The sequence below is a fragment of the Sodiomyces alcalophilus genome, assembly GCF_042370955.1.
Source record: "Sodiomyces alcalophilus JCM 7366 unplaced genomic scaffold ACRALscaffold_7, whole genome shotgun sequence".
Lineage (NCBI taxonomy): Eukaryota > Fungi > Ascomycota > Sordariomycetes > Glomerellales > Plectosphaerellaceae > Sodiomyces > Sodiomyces alcalophilus.
The window spans coordinates 2,273,545-2,290,184 of NW_027263538.1; the positions used below are offsets into that span (position 1 = coordinate 2,273,545).

A 16,640-nucleotide genomic window follows, 5' to 3' on the forward strand; every position below is an offset into this window, starting at 1 on the left:
TTCGTATGTACGACACTGACGTAACACGGTGGAGGTACGTACTTCGTACGCACAGAAATATTTGTATATTACGTAACCATCGAATAGAGTGGCAGTGGAAGGAATTATATAATATAGTTTGTATGTACCGAAGTATTCGTACCTGACGAAAGAACGTCCGGGATCAAAGTTGATCTGCCGATAACCCGAAGCGACACCATCCAGTGCAGCAGAGCCCGCCAGCCAGGCGACGCAACAAGACGAAAGAAGAGTCAAGACGAAATAGACAAGAAGAGACACATGCCTCGCGAGTCCACGGACACAGAAACCCGGCTCTCCGCACATCCATTCACGCAACCCGCGCCACTGATACCGAGGCGAACGTCAAGCATGCCCGTCTCGATATCGCCGTGATTCTCTCTCCTACCTACCACCACACGCTCTTTTTGCCCCATGGGTTCTCGGCCGAAACCCGACTTGCGACCAGCCGATTCTCGTCGTCTGATGCAGCCGGCACCATGGGGGTAACAACGCTCGTAGCTGGCCTGGGGGCGAAGCTGGGGGAGTCACAGAACCAGAAGGACAAGAGGGTCGAGGATCTCTGGAGACGGCTCGACGCGCAGCGGTCCGGTTATTTGGACTTTAGGGGCTTGAAGCAGGGGCTCCAGAAGATTGACCACCGTGGGTCTTTCCTTTTTCTTTTCTTGTTTCTCTTGGAGGAAAATAGGAACGCTAATGCTTTTTTCTTGCGCTACAGCCATGAAAAATGCCGACGGGATGCTACGTCAGATCATGACCATGGTAGATACCAACTCGGATGGCAAGATTGACTACGAGGGTACGTATGTTTGTGTCGGGGCCTACCGCTGCCGCCGCCGCCGCCACCACCTCTGCTCCGGCCTCCGCGCGCAATGTTCAACGTCCAGTGACTGATGCTTTTGTTCTTCTCAGAGTTCCGGGCTTTTGTCGATCAGACCGAGAAGGAACTCTCTCGCCTATTCAGCTCCATCGACCATGACGGAAACGGCAAACTCGACAAGGGGGAGATGCAGGCTGCCTTTAAACAGTCTGGCATGACAATACCGGCCCGCAAGCTGGACGCCTTTTTCCGCGACATGGATCTGAACAATGACGGATACATCAGCTTCACAGAATGGCGGTAGGTGACCCCTTATTCGTTCTGTCGAATTTTTGAGTCTTGGTCGGCCGAATGAAGACGCGACGAGTCGAGTCTCGGTCGTCTAGGCCACCAGCTGGTTTCCGTTGAAAATCGCGTCTTACCCAGTGCACCTTCTACCCTGGGCAAACTTGTATAGTGTCGATCAATGTGCTAACCTCGCGCCTGGTCATCACAGGGACTTTCTCTTGTTCATGCCGGTATACAATGACGACATTCCCCTACAAGACGTACTTCGGTATTATTCGTCGATGGTCTCGCTCACGGCAGAGGGCGAGTCGATGGTACCGGAAGAGATCGTCAAAGGCTCAGGTACGAGCGCCTTCTTCTTAAACTCTCTCTTTGGGTCTCTCCTGCGGATCGCTTCCCCGTTACACTACACTCCGAGTTCTGCGCACATTTCTCCGCCGTTTCTGTCGCCATCGTCGTCCAATATCCCAGTGCCACCGTCGCCGGACTACGAATCTTCTTTTATTGCCGACCGAGACGTGCGCGCGGCGCACCAGTTCCAAGAGTTCACGGCGCCCGGAGTGTTATCAGCCGTACCAGATGCCAGCCAACCCGACGACATGGATGCCCGAAACTTGGGGCCCATACGGCGTATCCTGGACGGGCAAGGGGAGGCAGACGCTGTGCGCGAGGCCGTCAGCCCAGGCGGTGCTACCGACACAAGCAGCAGCACCAGCGCCAGCATAGCAGCACAGAGACAAGAGGAGCAAGGCTCGCAGGGCCACAGCATGAAAAGCTGGCTGACGGATTACCTCCCGGAACCAGGCTACTTCGTGGCGGGGGCCGCGGCCGGCGGCCTCTCGCGCACTGCCACAGCGCCCCTGGACCGTCTCAAGGTCCATCTGCTCGTCAGCACGACACCACGAGCCGATATGGCCGTCACTGCGCTGAAGCAGGGCCGCCCTCTGCTGGCGCTGTACAATGCTGGCAAGCCGATCACCGATGGTTTCAGGGACCTCTGGCGCGCCGGCGGTATCCGAAGCTTATTTGCGGGTGAGTACCACCATGTGTCCCCACATTAGGTTGGCTCTGGGGACTTTCCCGGGCGGAAGCTGACATCGTGGTTAGGGAACGGTCTGAACGTTATCAAAATCATGCCCGAGAGTGCTATCAAGGTTCGTTTCTCGTCAAGACAGGATTTGAATTTGCGTCTCCTAACTGTGGATCTCTTGTAGTTCGGGTCGTATGAGGCGGCCAAGAGTGCTCTTGCCAAGCTCGAGGGTCACAATGACCCCAAGAGCATCAGCGCCTACTCTGGATATGTTGCCGGTGGTGTCGCCGGCATGATCGCCCAGTTCGTATTGTCCTGGATGTGAACGCGTGTTGGAATGTCTGGCTAACCCCCTCCAAGGTTCAGTGTTTACCCGCTCGACACATTGAAGTTTCGGTAGGATCTCCTTGCTCTCATATTGCTTCTTTTTTTCGTTCTTCTTCTGCTCGCTAACACGTCAAACAGGCTGCAGACATCTACCGTCGCGGGCGGACCCACGGGTAACGCGCTCGTCATCGACACGGCCAAGAACATGTGGAAAACAGGTGGCGTACGGGGGGCGTACCGTGGCGTCACGATGGGCCTTCTCGGCATGTTTCCCTACAGCGCCATCGACATGGGCACGTTCGAGTTCCTCAAGACGTCGTACCACAGGTACATGGCCAAGCGGCGAGGCATCCACGAAGAAGACGTACAAACGGGCAACATCGTGACGGGCATCATGGGTGCCACCAGCGGGGCCTTTGGGGCGTGCGTCGTGTATCCGCTCAACGTGTTCCGAACGCGTCTCCAGACGCAGGGGACGGCCATGCACCCGGCCACGTACACCGGCATCGTGGACGTGGCGCGGAAGACGATCCAGAACGAGGGGCTGCGGGGCATGTACAAGGGTCTCGCGCCCAACCTGCTCAAGGTTGCACCGGCCCTGAGCATCACTTGGGTGGTTTACGAGAACGCCAAGCGTCTCCTCCATCTCCCTTGATCCAGAACGGGGCGCAGATGGCAACACGAACCTACAATTTTCTGTACCGGCGGTTGGGTGGCTTCGGTATTTGGGAATGGGAATGGGGAGCGGGAGTACAAAAGAAGAACAAGCGAAGAGCGCATGTCGAGGTTGTCTTGATTTTTTTTTTTTCATCCTTTTCTGTTTTCATCGGGTCTTGCTTATACTTGCACGGCGGTTCGGTTTCATCGTCGACTCAAGACGTAACCCATCACGGAGAGGATCGGGCATACGGCTCTTGACAGCATAAAGAGAAAAGAAGAGCAGCGGGGGGTTGGCCTGCGGATCATGTAAGAAGTGTATTAGAGATGCCAACGAGGCGACAGGAGGAGGCAGTTGTTAAACGGGAGGCGGTTATTCCAGTACCTAGGTACCTTAGGTAGTGACCAGGTTCAACTCGGGGAAGCGATACTAATGCGACTGGTTCTCTGTGTGTATTTGTACTTTGTATTGAGGAACCTTTCTTACCAGTGAATCTGTCCATCTCGACGTGATACTGTTTCGAAGGCTACCCAATGCCTTTTTCTTTTTTTGAGAAACGACAGTAATTGTAATAATGAATTTTGCTATATTAGTAGTTGTCTTCACTCATTCTCTTTAAAGCAACGTGGGTAAAGAGGCAGTTGTCTTGTCTTGCACGTTGTATTGTCCGTATACTTCGTAGGTACTGAAGCCGTCCCGAATGACACCTGATACAAGTTACGAGGACTACGAACGACTTGGAGTATCTGTACTTCGTACAGTATACGTGTACAGTAAGTATTACAATACACGGAGCCAAGAACCCCTGATGCCGCCCCGCTGTCCCCATAATCAACCCCCCTATCAACCCGTCACCTCTCGCCAATGGACCGACGACATCACTCTTCCTGTTCTACCTAACGCATTCACTCCGGCGCCATAGTCTGTACATACCAAAAGTTTGCGCCTCTCTTCGTCTTTCTCTTTCGTTTCTCTCACGGTCTTTTCTTCCGTTCCCCGTTCTTTAACCGTCCCCGTCACCATGTCCAAAACAAACCAGCTCTTCCTCCTCGCCGACCACATCAAGCTCTCCCTCCTCGAACGCGAACGCGCCCGGTCACTCAACCTCCAAGACAACACGCAAGATGGCCACATCAACCGTTCCCTCGACCAATTCCGCGACGGACTCGAAACACTGCAGGGAGAGCAAAAGAGGTTAACCGAAGCCGGCGACGAGAGGTCCGACTTGAACCGCCCTTTTTCCATCCCTCCCTTTTCCTCCGTTAGCCACTAACTCATCCCCCCAGCGCCGTCGAAGTCATCACCGATGCCCTCCCCTCCCTCCAGAAACAATTCGCCGACCTCTCCTCCCGATTCCACGGCGACACCTCCTCCGCCGAAACCCTCCGCCATCCCAACAACGCCTCCCTCGCCGCCGACTTTGCCCACGCGCAATCCACCCACCCGCAACCGCGCAAAGCCAACCTCCGCTCCCCCTCCTCCACCCGAACCCCAACACCCTCCACCACAAAAGTCGTCCGCTTCTCCGACTCGCCGCTCCCCGACCCAGACTCCACCTCCCCGCCTCTCCCCCCCGACGACCCCAGCCGCGCGGCCCTCTTCGGGCCCTACCGCGACGACCCCTCCGGCGAGGGCGAGGGCGAGGGCTACCGCGACGCCGCAGAGCTCATGGACAACCAGCAGGTCCACGCCTACCACGCCCGCGTCCTCCAGGACCAGGACGACCACCTCGACCGCCTCGGCGAGAGCATCGGCCGCCAGCGCGAGCTGTCCATGCAGATCGGCGACGAGCTCGACGCCCACGTCGCCATGCTCGACGACGTTGAGGCCGCCACCGACCGCCACCAGGGCCGGCTGGACCGTGCGCGCCGCTCTCTGGGCCGCTTTGCCCGCGCTTCCTCCGAGAGCAAGCAGATGGTCGCCATTATCGTCCTCATTATCGTGCTCGTCCTCCTCATAGCCATTTTGAAGTGAGGTGGGGGACAGAGTTGGGGGACTTGTTGCAAAGGAGGGAAGGGAGTTCGGGGACATGTCGAAACTCGTCCATGGGTTCTTATTTTTCAGGGATACACTCGCACCAACGCGTGCACTCTAGCTTCTCTACGGCGTTGGGTTTTGCTATTCCAAGGATGTATAGATATACAACTGGGTATGTTGGTTGTTGGGAGTTGCTCTCTGCACAGGATATCGCTTGAATTTACTCGGTTTGTTCGCCCTAGATGGGCGTTACAATGGGAAATGGGCGGCAATATGACAGTACGTTTCATTATATACGCCTTCGAGTTCCAGCGAGTCATATATGACCGGCCAAGATTTCCATGAAAGACATTCTGGGGGGTTCATGGTGTTGTGAACCCCCATCGCGAAAATGGGCCAAACGAGATGTATTCTGGTCCATTCTAAGTACCTCTATTACTCGACATCATTACGCAGCACAAGCGGCTGATGCCAATGCGTGTACGAAGTAAGGGTATCATTCTATACTATATTCGTTCTAGTCATAAACCACCGAGACAAACCGCGCTTGCAGCCTACCATGTAGGCCCTTCAAATACGAAAACAAAGTGCAAAACACCGCTGTCAAGACACTGGGTCTCCCATCGAAACCATACATCTATCGAATAATGTCTCCCTCCTTCTCAATCCCCTCCATGCTCTCCAGAATATCGCTCCCACCCAAGCACCCCTGGCCCCCCACCGCTCTTCGCCCGCCCGCCCCCTTCCACAAATCGTAAAAGTCAATCGTGCCCGACGACGAAGCCGCGACGACGGAGTCCGTCCGCGACCCCCCGCCCTGCCTGCTGGGGAAGTGTATCGCTGTCAGGAACCGGTCGCCACTTTCACGCGAGATGGCCCCGACCAGCCTGCACTCGGGCCAGCTGAAGACGGCGATGCGGTAGGAATGGGGCTCCGGGCAGGGGTAACCGAACGTGGCGGCGATTTCGCGCCGGGTACGGGACCAGACCAGCCCCGTGACCTGCGCGCCCACGGTGATGGTGGCCAGGGCCGCGCCGGTGCGGGTATGGAAGAAGTGGATGCTTCGGTCCAGGACGCCGCCACCCGTGGCGACCAGCCCGTCCTGCCAGGGACAAAAGGCGATGGCCTTGACGGCCGCCCCGTGGACCCAGCAGTGTTTCTCCGAGCCGAGCAGAAAGAGCTTCGTTGTCGGCTTCGCCCGGCTGTAACCATATTCGAGACCTCCATCCTCGGACCCTTTGTCTTTGGATCCCTCGCCACCGGCCCCATCGTCATCACTTTGAGCCGTCCCTTGCGACGCCTCCTCGGAGCTCTCGTCCTGGGTAGTAGGGCGCCGTCGATGACGCCGCACCGTCGACGAGGACGAGCGGTCGCCCTTGTCCCGCGGCGTCGTTTCGGACAGTACATCGCTTGCTTCGAACAGGCAGCACATGTTGTCATTAGCGCCAGAGGCGAAGAGCTGGCCATCGGGCGACCAGACAAGCGCGCAGATCTTGTCGGTATGGATGACAATTCTGGACACCATGGTGACGGCACCCGACCAGTTGTCGCGCTCGACTTCCCAGGCGTCGGGCCATTCGACCACGTAGTAGTAGATGATCCCGTAGCTCGTGCCGACGAGCAAGTCCTCCGTCAAGACCTGCCGCGGGGGGTCGGACGGATTCTTGGATGGCCGCAGCGTCGGCGTCGGTCGCTAGCTGACGCAATGGACGGGAGCGGGGACATGGACTTCGAAGCGATGAATACCATCTCCAGGGGATATGAGGATGACCTGACCGTTCGAACACCCGACTGCCAAGATGGATTTCCGGCCTTCGTCCGAAGAAACGGAAACCGACATGGCGCACGTACCCGTAGATGCGGTGTAGGCCAGTTTAACAAGGGGTTCGTCGGCCTCGACCCAGGTATACACCTTGTTGAAAAGTGCGACGTATAGCGTGTGGGAGGCAGCCGAGTACGCCATGATGGATGAGTAAAAGTCGTCCCGAATGTACGGAGCGTTGATGACTTTGAACGGGTTCGAGGGAAGGGCGCGTCGTCTTTGCCGCGGAGCTGAGTGTTCGGAGCGTCAGTAATGCAGTGGGCGATACGAATCAGGCCGGGGCGACAGTCATACGGGTAGGCTTATCAGAACTAGGGTTCACCCATTCGGTACCGTTCCATCTCGTCTTGTACTGGGCCAGCGTCTTCCGCCAGTTCGTCTTGGTGTGCTGTTGGTGGGCAAAGTCCAAGGTCCTGGCGGCCGGATCGATTTCGAGCGCCGCGGCGAGGCGTCTCTCATATTTATCGATCCGCTCGAACATCTTCTGATTGTGGCTGGGGAACTGACAGGAAAAACCCGGGACGTTGGTGCCCGTCTGAAAGTAACCACCGGTCCCATTGTCGACGAGAGGTCGGCAGTCGTGGCCCTGCAGGGCAATGGGATGGTCGTGGTGAGATCCCGGGACAGCGGCCAACGAGCGGAAAACAAAGGGGTCAGGGGCGGCCCCGCTATGTCGCAGGAGTCTCTCAAATGGCGTCATGTAAAAGAAGGGCCCCGCGGTGCGATGCCTGACTGACGGCGGAGTGGACGACGGAGTGGACGACGGAGTGGACGACGGGCTAGGGAAATCTCGGTTGGGGATGAAGCGGTCCGGCAGCGCTAGCGAGTTGGAGGGCCGAGGTCGCGGAGGGCCGGGGTTCGATTTCGAGCCGAGAGCGGCGTCCAGGAGATTCCGAGCGACCGGAGATCGAGAGCGTTTGCCAGAATCCGAGTCCCCGTCGTTGGACGAAGGAGTAGGAGAGCGGGCGAGAGTATCATGGCCACAGTGAAAAACCGGGGAGCTTGCGGTGGTTCGCTGGCCAGATTGGAAGTCGGATTTATCAGGAGACAGTTGGCCGGGTGAGTCGTATCCAGAGTCGCCGGAACTGTCGGGGGGACTCTCGGACGGACGAAACAATCTCGAAAAGAGGCGGCCGCGGCGTTTCGGAGGCATGTTGCGGCTAGATGCCAGACGCCGGACTGGATATCGAATTTAAAGCTCTTGGGGTGGGACGCGGGTTTGGATGCAACGGTTTGAACGGTACTCAACTGCAATCCGATAAGTATGAGAGCGAGGCTTCCGGGATCTGCGTCATTCCGATGCTACAGTGAAAGAATGTCTGGTCAAGCCGCCATGCAAAGAAATAGTGACGGCGATACGAGCCATCCAAGACAGTTGGCCTATGGAGCTAACATGAAGCAGTCGAAAGTGCAGCGGGCAGAGAGCAGAGATGACGGGATGGATGATGGATGAATATAGCCAACCTAAAAAAGACATTGTAGAAGAGAAGGGAGAGAGAAGGCAGAGGAGATGGCGGAAGAGAGACTATGGGACAGCCAGGTCGGCAGTAGAAGGAGCTGCTCTCGTCTAGGTTGACCGGACTTGCTCTTGATCGACTTGTACCGTGCTGGTCAGGTAATAACACTTTCCGGATAGTGAAGTCACATGCTAGATGCACTGAATAATCCAGGAAGGTTCCTATTATTTTCACCTTGGTAGGGAGTGAGGTCCAGAGACTGCTCCATCTGGACAAGGGAGACGAAAGGACGACACATCAAGAGACGGCTTTCCTCGTCGAAAGCACTCTAGGAACCGAGTTAGCCATGGGATACTGGAATGGATAAAGCAAACATCTCGTATCCGGTGGTTCATTCGAGGGTAATCCTCGAGGCGGCCACGAGACGAACGGCTGCCATCACCGAAGAGTGTCTGTGATGCGATGAGATGGGCAAGAAGGATTGTCACTTGGCCTTGAAAGACGGCGAGATGCAAGTAAAACGAGTGATTCCAACGAATCGAGTATCTCTTGATGATTGACGGCGGTTTACGCACAAAATGTCCAATTCGTCTTGGTGTTGAGGACCCGATGATGGTGATGACTTCCAAGTTCGTAGGCCTAGAGGTACTTTGTACTTCGTACGTGGGGAGTCGGAGCTTGGGCCAACTCAGGCCATAGCGGGGTCGAATTCCCAATCGACACGCCAGTACGGTACGTACCTGCTTGCTTCGAGGTCACTCGTCCGCGTTTCGCATCATACCCGCGATATCTTCATCAGAGGCAATTCCTTAAAGTCACCCCTCCAAATCCTCTTCTATCTGCGCAAGCCAAGTTCTCAAGTACATACCTGGACTCTCACCCGGTGGTATTGCGTTCAACCACCCTCACTCTCCCCGTTTCTTCTTGTTCGCCAGGTTACGATGGCCAGTAGCGTGAGCATTCACTCCCTGCTTCCCTTCCCTTCCCAGTCCCTCCTCTTCATCCAGTCTCTTACCGCCGCTTCCTTAGCACGGCGTGGCTCGAACCACCCGCATCCGCACGCCAGCCCAGCGCGAAGCCGACAAGCAAAAAATCGCCGTATACCGCGACCTCGACGCCCGTCTCCTCGCCCTCAATGCATCCCCCTACCCATCCCCCGCGTTCGCCGACCCGTCCGTCCTCTCCCTGACCGCCCAAGTTCTCTCCCGGAACCCCGAACACTACACGGCATGGAACGTCCGCAGGCGCTGCCTAACCTGTGGCTCATTCTCAAGACCCCCGCCGTCGGCGCCGCCCGCGACCTCAGCTCCTACCACACCATCACCCTCATCCGCCGCATCATCGTCCTCACCCTCGGCCACGACCCGGCCAGAACCCCCGTCCCAACCTCCGCCGCCCAGTGGGCCGAGTGATACGAGAGTTGAGGACGGACAGAAGGAGGAGGAGCAGCAGCCTGTCGCTGACCATAACGAGGTCCTCCGCTCCGAACTCGAGTTTACCTTCCCCCTCATCCGCGCCAACCCCAAATGCTACTGGATCTGGAACTACCGCCTCTGGCTCCTCCAGCAGGCCATCAACCTCCTCCCCGTCCCCGTCGCCCGCCGCATCTGGGAGGAGGAGCTCGGCCTCGTCGGCCTCATGCTCAACAAGGACCCGCGCAACTTCCACGCCTGGGGCTACCGCCGCCACCTCGTCTCCAACCTCGAGAGCCGCGCACTGGCCGGCGCCACCATGGCCGAGGCCGAGTTTGCCTACACCCAGAAGAAGATCACCAGCGGCCTGTCCAACTTTTCCGCCTGGCATTACCGCGGCCGTCTCATTCCCGAGCTGCTGGCCGAGCGGCGTGCGGGGGACGCCGATCGGCGGTCGTTTTTGGATGACGGTACGTTTAACCCACGAGCCCGTTCCATGGCCAACAAATGCTAAACCAACAAAACAGAATTCAGCCTCATCCGCCGCGCGCTAGATGTCGGCCCCGAAGACCAGTCGTGCTGGTACTACCACCAGTTCCTCGTCTCCAACATCACCTCCCCACCGACCCGCCTGACCATCGCCCCGAACCTGTCGTCCGCCGAGAAGGTCTCCATACTGCGTCGCGAGATGGAGTACATCAGGGACCTCCTCGAGGATTACGACGAGGATATCAAGCTCGCCTACGAAGCGCTTCTCGATCACATCTTGGCCGTCGCGCGGCTCGAGAACCGAGACACGACCGCCGAGGAGAAGGGCGAGTTGGCTAGCTTGCTGGCTAAGCTGAGAGCATCAGATCCCATGCGCAAGGGTCGGTGGGATGATTTCGAGAAGAACATGGGCGCGAGTCCACCATGACCATGTTTGACGACGCGAGTACGGGACAATTAGGGACAGGCAAGCAAGAATTGCGGTACTTTTATGACACCTAGTGGTGTTATATATGTCACTGCTGCATAGAAATTCCACCATGTCGCCGATGTCTCTCGGCTAGGGCCAGATACTTGTCTCGAGTTGGATGAAGATGGGCACTCGACTCTCGTCTCTCTACATAATGCGGCGTTTGTCCTGGCCGACTGGCGCTGTCAATGTTACAGCTTAGGACTGGATGACTTGAACATCCCCCCGCGCTGTCGAAATACCCCCAGCACGTGTGCGAGGAAAAACCGCCGAGTGGTTGTGGCTTTCAGTGGGCGATACAGAGTTCGTATTACACCGCCATGCCTGAAGGTAGCGTACTTCGTACATGGACACTTGCGCCCATGTGGATCATCGACTGCTCAGGGGTAGATATGCATGCGCAAGTAGGCCCTATGTCGGTGGTCAGGCACAGAGATACGTGAATGGAACACGAGAAAGTAAGAGAAAGACGTGCGTTCGCGTATTATTGAGCTGTTGAACTCGATTGCTTCCAATGTCTCCTGACAAAAAGACAACAAAACGTAGGCACCGACATAGAATAGCCCAGAAGGCAAGCAGTGACAATATCCTATGTGAGGTGAAAGAGAAAAAGAAAGCAAAAGGCCGCCATGGTGAGCTGTCACGGACGATGAAAGGCATCCCACCGTTGCCCGTCTTCATGGCCGTAGCAAAGCCAGGGTCCGGAGCGAAAACCATTCATCTAGAGGCAGCCGGTATGCAACATGTTTCTGCCATGTCAAGCCAACTTACACAACTTCCGCATCGCCAACCCTCAAGACGCCGGGACAGAACAAACACGGACCAACGAGTGATAGAGAGCGTGTTAAGAGAGATAAATAGCTAGGTCGGCCGGCCCTCGAAAACCGAGTCCACCGCTGCCACGGCTCTCATGGCCGTGCATAGAGAAACCGAGAAAACCCACCATGGCCAGTCCCTACATCTCTCCGCCCAACATAACATGATCCCTCAGCCGAGAACAGAAACCCATAACCCATTTCTAAGCGATAAATCAAGTGCAACCCAGAACGCCGAGCACAGTCCGAGAGACGAGGGGGCGTGGCTTCATGTCGAAGCTTTAGGCCACCTCAAAGTTGCCAAACGTGTTTTCTCCCGAATAAGTAATGTAGAGGAAACTAGGAACATACAGAGTCAGTCTGATGCAAATAGTACGACGAGACGACCCCAGTACGACTTACCCATCCTCGTCCTTGTGCTCCTCGTAAATACTGCTCATGAGGGCAGCCGTCGGCGGTAGGACCTCATCGACAAAGATGAAGATTGCCTTTTCCGGGGAAAGCTTGATGCGCTTACGAATCACGTAGACGAACTGGCCGACGGTCAAGTCGGCGGGGACCAGGTACTTCTTCTTGTCGATGGTTGCAATGTCGCTCTTTTCCACCTTCTCGCAGATGACCTAGGGAAAGAAGGGTCCAGTTAGCCAGGACATTCCATGTCTCGGGGTGGAGGTGGAAGAACGGGACGAAACGGGACGGCTGACGTCAAGTCGGTGAACGCCAGCTACAGAAAGAAAAGAGACGACGAAAACCATCCGTGACATACAGGAATGCGGTCCGAGTACTTCTGGCGGATGCGCTCGGCCTCGGCCTTGCGCTTCTCAAAGGGATGCTCGTCCTTGAACTTGGATCGCATAATGGCGGTGTTGGCTTGGCTCGACGGGAAGCGTAGCTTATCGATGGTAGATCGATGCAAAGGTAGAGTGGAGGGTGATCAGCGGGCTGCTCGGTTCGAGGTCAAGAATGGTGTTTGCGGCGACGTGGTGACGCTAGGCGATGGGAAGAAATCGTGTAGGAGTGAGAGTTGAGGGGAAGTGTTGAAGGTTAAGGGAAGCTTAGGGAGATGCTTGTAGGAAGTAGGAGGCCTTGGTAAGGTTGCCGCCTGGTTGGGTGGGTGGGGAAGTACGTACACTGTAATATATGTACGAAGTACCTTATCAACACAAGAGGCGGTGGCCGAACTCCACGCCGCCCCAGGCAGCCAGCGCGTGGGCTTGGTGACTCTGTCTTTCTGATCCACCTATCAAAAGTCATCCTTGGGATTGGAATGGCACGGCCATCTCAAGCTACAGCGTAATTAATGTACATGCGTATGACACGAAGGTCTTGATCTGGATGCGGAGTATGTACTTTGTACCTGGGTATGATACTGGGAGATGCACACTGTGTACAAGGGTATTATGCGGGGATATATCGGTCAAGGCGGTCAAATGACCAGCAGTTGGCGATCAAGGGTCATTCGGCGAGGTGTATGTACTGGCTGGTGGTATTTGTTACGCATCAGGCGAGATCACCAGGACTTTCTTAGCCCAGTCTCTTACCTCTGCATAAGCTCACCTCTCCATGCGGTCGGTACAATGGCCTTATACTTTCGTTGTATTATTCCGTATTTCATCTGATGTGGACCGTGCGAGTATTGAACTGGAAATCAATATGATTGTAATCGAACTTTTCCCCTAACAATCTCGTTGTGATCAATGGAGCACGCGTGTAATATATGTACCTATACTGTACCTGTACTTGGCAAGTATTAGAGTTGTGTGCGAGTGAGTGTTTGTGTGTGCCCGCTGCTGCCCCTCGGAGGGGCTGTCGCAGTCACGTCATCGCATTTGAGAACCAGGTACGTTGTATTCTGTACCTCTGTCTCTCGATAGTTTGCAGCGGTCTCCGTCCATCCCGCCCGTCGGCTGCACCCCGGCCGACAGGGACCCCAAGCTTCTGATTTGGCGCCACTTAGTCGAGACCGGTCTTGTATTTCTTACTCCGTACAACAACACCATCAAAAAGTGGCCTCATGATTTTTGTGTGGGCAGGCGATCATCTGATCGAGTGACTTGTCCACCTTTCGATTCCTCAACACTCTTTTTTTGGTTTTTGTATTCGCCGTATTTATATTCCTTTCCAATGGCATCCAGGAGATCCGGGCAGAGGCTGCTTGCTCAGCTTTCTGCCCAGCCCCGGGTCGCCCGTTCTCACCACCGACCACGACTACCTACGAATCGTCCCTTGGGAGCTAGGTTTAGTTCTGCGACGCCCGAATTGAACGCCCAAAAGACCTCTTACAGCCCCAATTACGCCTTGATTACCGCCGTCACTCTTGGTCTTGCCGGGACGTTGATCTACAAAATGGTACTTTGAGTCGAATATTGCATTGCCATTCCACCACTTCCTCTGCCACTGCCCAGCCACTACCACTACCATGCCCCTCTCTTGGACTACTGTTGACGAAACCGTGCTGAGCAGGCCATCCCAGATCCCGTGTACTGCGATACCCCAACGCTCGCCGAGCGCGATGTCTTGACCAAGGAGCAAGTCGGAGTGACCGTCGAGGGCCCGATGCGCCTGCGCATGGAAAAATTCATCAAGGAGCAGCAGCAGGAAATCGTCCAGGCGCTCGAGAAGCTCGACGGCGGCAAGTTCCGCCAAGACGAATGGCAACGGAAGGAGGGCGGCGGCGGCATCACCTGCGTCCTGCAGGACGGCAACGTCTTTGAGAAAGCCGGCGTCGGCGTCAGCGTGGTCTACGGCAGCCTCCCCAAGCCGGCCATCGCCAAGATGCGCGCCAACCACCGGTCGCTGCACCTCGACGACAACATCAACTCGCTCCCCTTCTTCGCCACGGGGCTGAGCATGGTGCTGCACCCCAAGAACCCCATGGCGCCGACCGTGCACCTCAACTACCGCTACTTCGAGACGTCGCACCCGGACGGCACGCCGCACGCCTGGTGGTTCGGCGGCGGCTGCGACCTGACGCCGTCGTACCTGTTCGAGGAGGACGCGGTGCACTTCCACCAGACCATCAAGGACGTGTGCGACGCCCACGACAAGTCGTACTACCCGCGCTTCAAGAAGTGGTGCGACGAGTACTTTTACAACAAGCACCGCGGCGAGTGCCGCGGCGTCGGCGGCATCTTCTTCGACGACCTCGACTACACCGAGAGCGACAGGGAGAGCTCCTTCGCCTTTATCCAGGACGGCCTCCGCGCCTTCCTCCCGTCCTACATGCCCATCATCGAGAGGCGGAAGGACATGCCCTTCACCGAGGCCGAGAAGGAGTGGCAGCAGATCCGCCGCGGCAAGTACGTCGAGTTTAACCTGGTCCATGACCGGGGTACCGCCTTTGGCCTCAACACCCCGGGATCCAGGGTCGAGAGTATCTTGATGAGCCTGCCGCTCACGGCTACTTGGAAGTATATGCACGAGCCGGAGCCCAACAGCCGGGAGGAGAAACTTGTAGAGGTGTTGAGGGCACCCAAGGACTGGGTGTGAGTGGGTGGTAGTGTGCATCCGCACCTGTGTACGATTATTAGAATATAACAAACCACCTACCTGGAGTGAAGACGGTCGATCAAGTGAAGGTGATCTATCTAAAACCTGTCTACGATAGAGATTGTCAGGTACTAAGTACTGTTGCTGGTACGGCGTCAATACAAATCAGTAGGTACTGTACGTGATGTGATGCGTGTGTACCTACTTCCCTACCGCACCGTTACCCTGTATCCTATCTACACTGTACAATGACACCGACCACGGCGTGACTTTCAAGTCCTAGCGGTTCATGCCACTTGTGACTCTTGCACACACATGACCAGACACGGACGAGATGGACGATGTACGGTACACGCTTTTAATTGGATGGGAGGCGTAATATCTACGGCTCTGCTTAGTCTCACCATGACCACGCTCCCTGCTCCCAGGACGATCCTCACATCCCTCATCAACTCCATCGGAGCCGCTCCCATATCCCAAGACCCGGACCATCACGACAACCAGGACGCCTCGCCACTCTTCCCTACTTCCCACAGGGCCCTCCTCACAACCCTCCACGTCCTCTTCCCAAGCCTCCTCCTCCCCGCCCTGGACCTCCTCGACCACTCCCTCGTAACCCGAGTCATCTCCGAGGAGCCCACTACGGGCCCAAGCCTTAAAGACGACGGAAAGACGTCCGCATCCGACACAAGACCATCCGACCCGGCCTCCTCCTCGCTCGAAGCACCAAAAGCGGCGTTCTACCTAGTCCGCTCCGCAGCCTCGGTCCACCACCCCAGACGAACCGCGCACCGTCGCCCCCCTCCCGCCGCGGCGACCCCGTACCTCGTCCGTCTCGACGCCTGGAACTGCTCCTGCGCCAGCTTCGCCTTTGACGCCTTCCCCGCCTCCGCCCCCGTTGCGGACGAGATCTTACCGGCGGGTGCTGCGTGGTGTGATGTCGCGGGGACAGGAGACCTGGCGCCCGCTGCGGGGGCTGCTGCCGGGAAGTGGTCGTTTGGTGGGATGACCTTGGACCGACTCGACGGGGGGGACGCAGGCGACGTCCCGTGCTGCAAGCACCTGCTTGCCTGCCTTCTCGCGGAGCGGGGCGGCGATGTGATGGGGAGGTATGTCGTGGAGAAGCGGGCTGGCAGGGAGGAGATGGTGGGGTTGGTCGCGACTACGTGAGGGCGGACGCCGTGAAGGCATCACGGCAAGGTGAATGCTTGGCTGATCGACTTGTTCCCAGCTCGTATACGGTAATGGGCGACCCCATTTGGAGTTTCGGATCGTTTTACTACTACATGAACCCTCTCTTCACTGATTCAAGACGGCACAGCAACTAGCGCACTTGACGCTGCGGACTTTTTCATGTGTTTGTTAAAAACAATGCTATTCAGTTGTACAGGACACGCCTGGCCGATGTAGAACAGGGAGGCTTGCCGCCCATACAATCATCATCTCGGCCGAGCGAACCATGTCTTCCTCCCGGATGATGATACCGTGAGAACAGGGGTGTATCCGCCTCTTTGCGGAAATAATAATCGCAGCCATGCTCCCTGACTGCGCCACGTGTTTGCCTTTTGT

At 56.6% G+C, this 16,640-nt stretch overlaps 6 protein-coding genes across 6 annotated transcripts; 4 read left to right on the top strand and 2 right to left on the bottom strand.

Moving 5' to 3' along the window:
* Nucleotides 1-162: 162 nt before the first annotated feature.
* On the top strand, nt 163-3,564 carry ACRALDRAFT_1077391 (uncharacterized protein). The gene is made up of 8 exons (XM_071018632.1): nt 163-660; nt 737-817; nt 931-1,138; nt 1,335-2,158; nt 2,234-2,280; nt 2,341-2,459; nt 2,517-2,552; nt 2,622-3,564. Exons 1-8 carry the CDS (start codon nt 498-500, stop codon nt 3,136-3,138), a joined length of 1,995 nt encoding a protein of 664 aa, XP_070872679.1. The 5' UTR covers nt 163-497; the 3' UTR covers nt 3,139-3,564.
* A 473-nt stretch (nt 3,565-4,037) lies between these two features.
* On the top strand, nt 4,038-5,468 carry ACRALDRAFT_1082843 (uncharacterized protein). Its single transcript, XM_071019364.1, has 2 exons — nt 4,038-4,359; nt 4,428-5,468. The coding sequence occupies exons 1-2, from the start codon at nt 4,163-4,165 to the stop codon at nt 5,113-5,115; spliced, it is 885 nt and encodes a 294-aa protein (XP_070872680.1). The 5' UTR covers nt 4,038-4,162; the 3' UTR covers nt 5,116-5,468.
* A 287-nt stretch (nt 5,469-5,755) lies between these two features.
* On the bottom strand, nt 5,756-8,276 carry ACRALDRAFT_1082842 (uncharacterized protein; the record flags this gene model as incomplete). The annotated part of the gene is made up of 3 exons (XM_071019363.1): nt 7,235-8,276; nt 6,821-7,170; nt 5,756-6,781 (listed from the first exon to the last, which is right to left on the bottom strand). The coding sequence occupies exons 1-3, from the start codon at nt 8,091-8,093 to the stop codon at nt 5,756-5,758; spliced, it is 2,235 nt and encodes a 744-aa protein (XP_070872681.1). The 5' UTR covers nt 8,094-8,276.
* Nucleotides 8,277-9,187: 911 nt separating this feature from the next.
* ACRALDRAFT_1082841 (uncharacterized protein) lies at nt 9,188-11,265 on the top strand. The gene is made up of 3 exons (XM_071019362.1): nt 9,188-9,350; nt 9,427-10,279; nt 10,337-11,265. The coding sequence occupies exons 1-3, from the start codon at nt 9,339-9,341 to the stop codon at nt 10,723-10,725; spliced, it is 1,254 nt and encodes a 417-aa protein (XP_070872682.1). The 5' UTR covers nt 9,188-9,338; the 3' UTR covers nt 10,726-11,265.
* On the bottom strand, nt 11,153-12,679 carry ACRALDRAFT_1065122 (uncharacterized protein). The gene is made up of 3 exons (XM_071017101.1): nt 12,349-12,679; nt 11,985-12,202; nt 11,153-11,921 (listed from the first exon to the last, which is right to left on the bottom strand). Exons 1-3 carry the CDS (start codon nt 12,436-12,438, stop codon nt 11,864-11,866), a joined length of 366 nt encoding a protein of 121 aa, XP_070872683.1. The 5' UTR covers nt 12,439-12,679; the 3' UTR covers nt 11,153-11,863.
* An 893-nt stretch (nt 12,680-13,572) lies between these two features.
* Nucleotides 13,573-15,311, top strand: ACRALDRAFT_1065121 (uncharacterized protein). Its single transcript, XM_071017100.1, has 2 exons — nt 13,573-13,931; nt 14,046-15,311. Exons 1-2 carry the CDS (start codon nt 13,707-13,709, stop codon nt 15,069-15,071), a joined length of 1,251 nt encoding a protein of 416 aa, XP_070872684.1. The 5' UTR covers nt 13,573-13,706; the 3' UTR covers nt 15,072-15,311.
* Nucleotides 15,312-16,640: the final 1,329 nt, after the last annotated feature.

Bases quoted from the DNA above. Each gene is read 5' to 3' on its own strand.
- ACRALDRAFT_1082843 (XM_071019364.1), top strand. From the start codon at position 4,163: ATGTCCAAAACAAACCAGCTCTTCCTCCTCGCCGACCACATCAAGCTC. The intron at 4,360-4,427 runs GTCCGACTTGAA...TCATCCCCCCAG, and splicing joins ACCGAAGCCGGCGACGAGAG to CGCCGTCGAAGTCATCACCG.
- ACRALDRAFT_1077391 (XM_071018632.1), top strand. From the start codon at position 498: ATGGGGGTAACAACGCTCGTAGCTGGCCTGGGGGCGAAGCTGGGGGAG. The intron at 2,159-2,233 runs GTGAGTACCACC...CATCGTGGTTAG, and splicing joins TATCCGAAGCTTATTTGCGG to GGAACGGTCTGAACGTTATC. The intron at 2,281-2,340 runs GTTCGTTTCTCG...GATCTCTTGTAG, and splicing joins TGCCCGAGAGTGCTATCAAG to TTCGGGTCGTATGAGGCGGC.
- ACRALDRAFT_1082841 (XM_071019362.1), top strand. The intron at 10,280-10,336 runs GTACGTTTAACC...CCAACAAAACAG, and splicing joins GCGGTCGTTTTTGGATGACG to AATTCAGCCTCATCCGCCGC.
- ACRALDRAFT_1065121 (XM_071017100.1), top strand. From the start codon at position 13,707: ATGGCATCCAGGAGATCCGGGCAGAGGCTGCTTGCTCAGCTTTCTGCC. The intron at 13,932-14,045 runs GTACTTTGAGTC...CGTGCTGAGCAG, and splicing joins GGACGTTGATCTACAAAATG to GCCATCCCAGATCCCGTGTA.
- ACRALDRAFT_1065122 (XM_071017101.1), bottom strand. From the start codon at position 12,438: ATGCGATCCAAGTTCAAGGACGAGCATCCCTTTGAGAAGCGCAAGGCC. The intron at 12,203-12,348 runs GTATGTCACGGA...TTCTTTCCCTAG, and splicing joins AGTACTCGGACCGCATTCCT to GTCATCTGCGAGAAGGTGGA. The intron at 11,922-11,984 runs GTAAGTCGTACT...GTATGTTCCTAG, and splicing joins GAGCACAAGGACGAGGATGG to TTTCCTCTACATTACTTATT.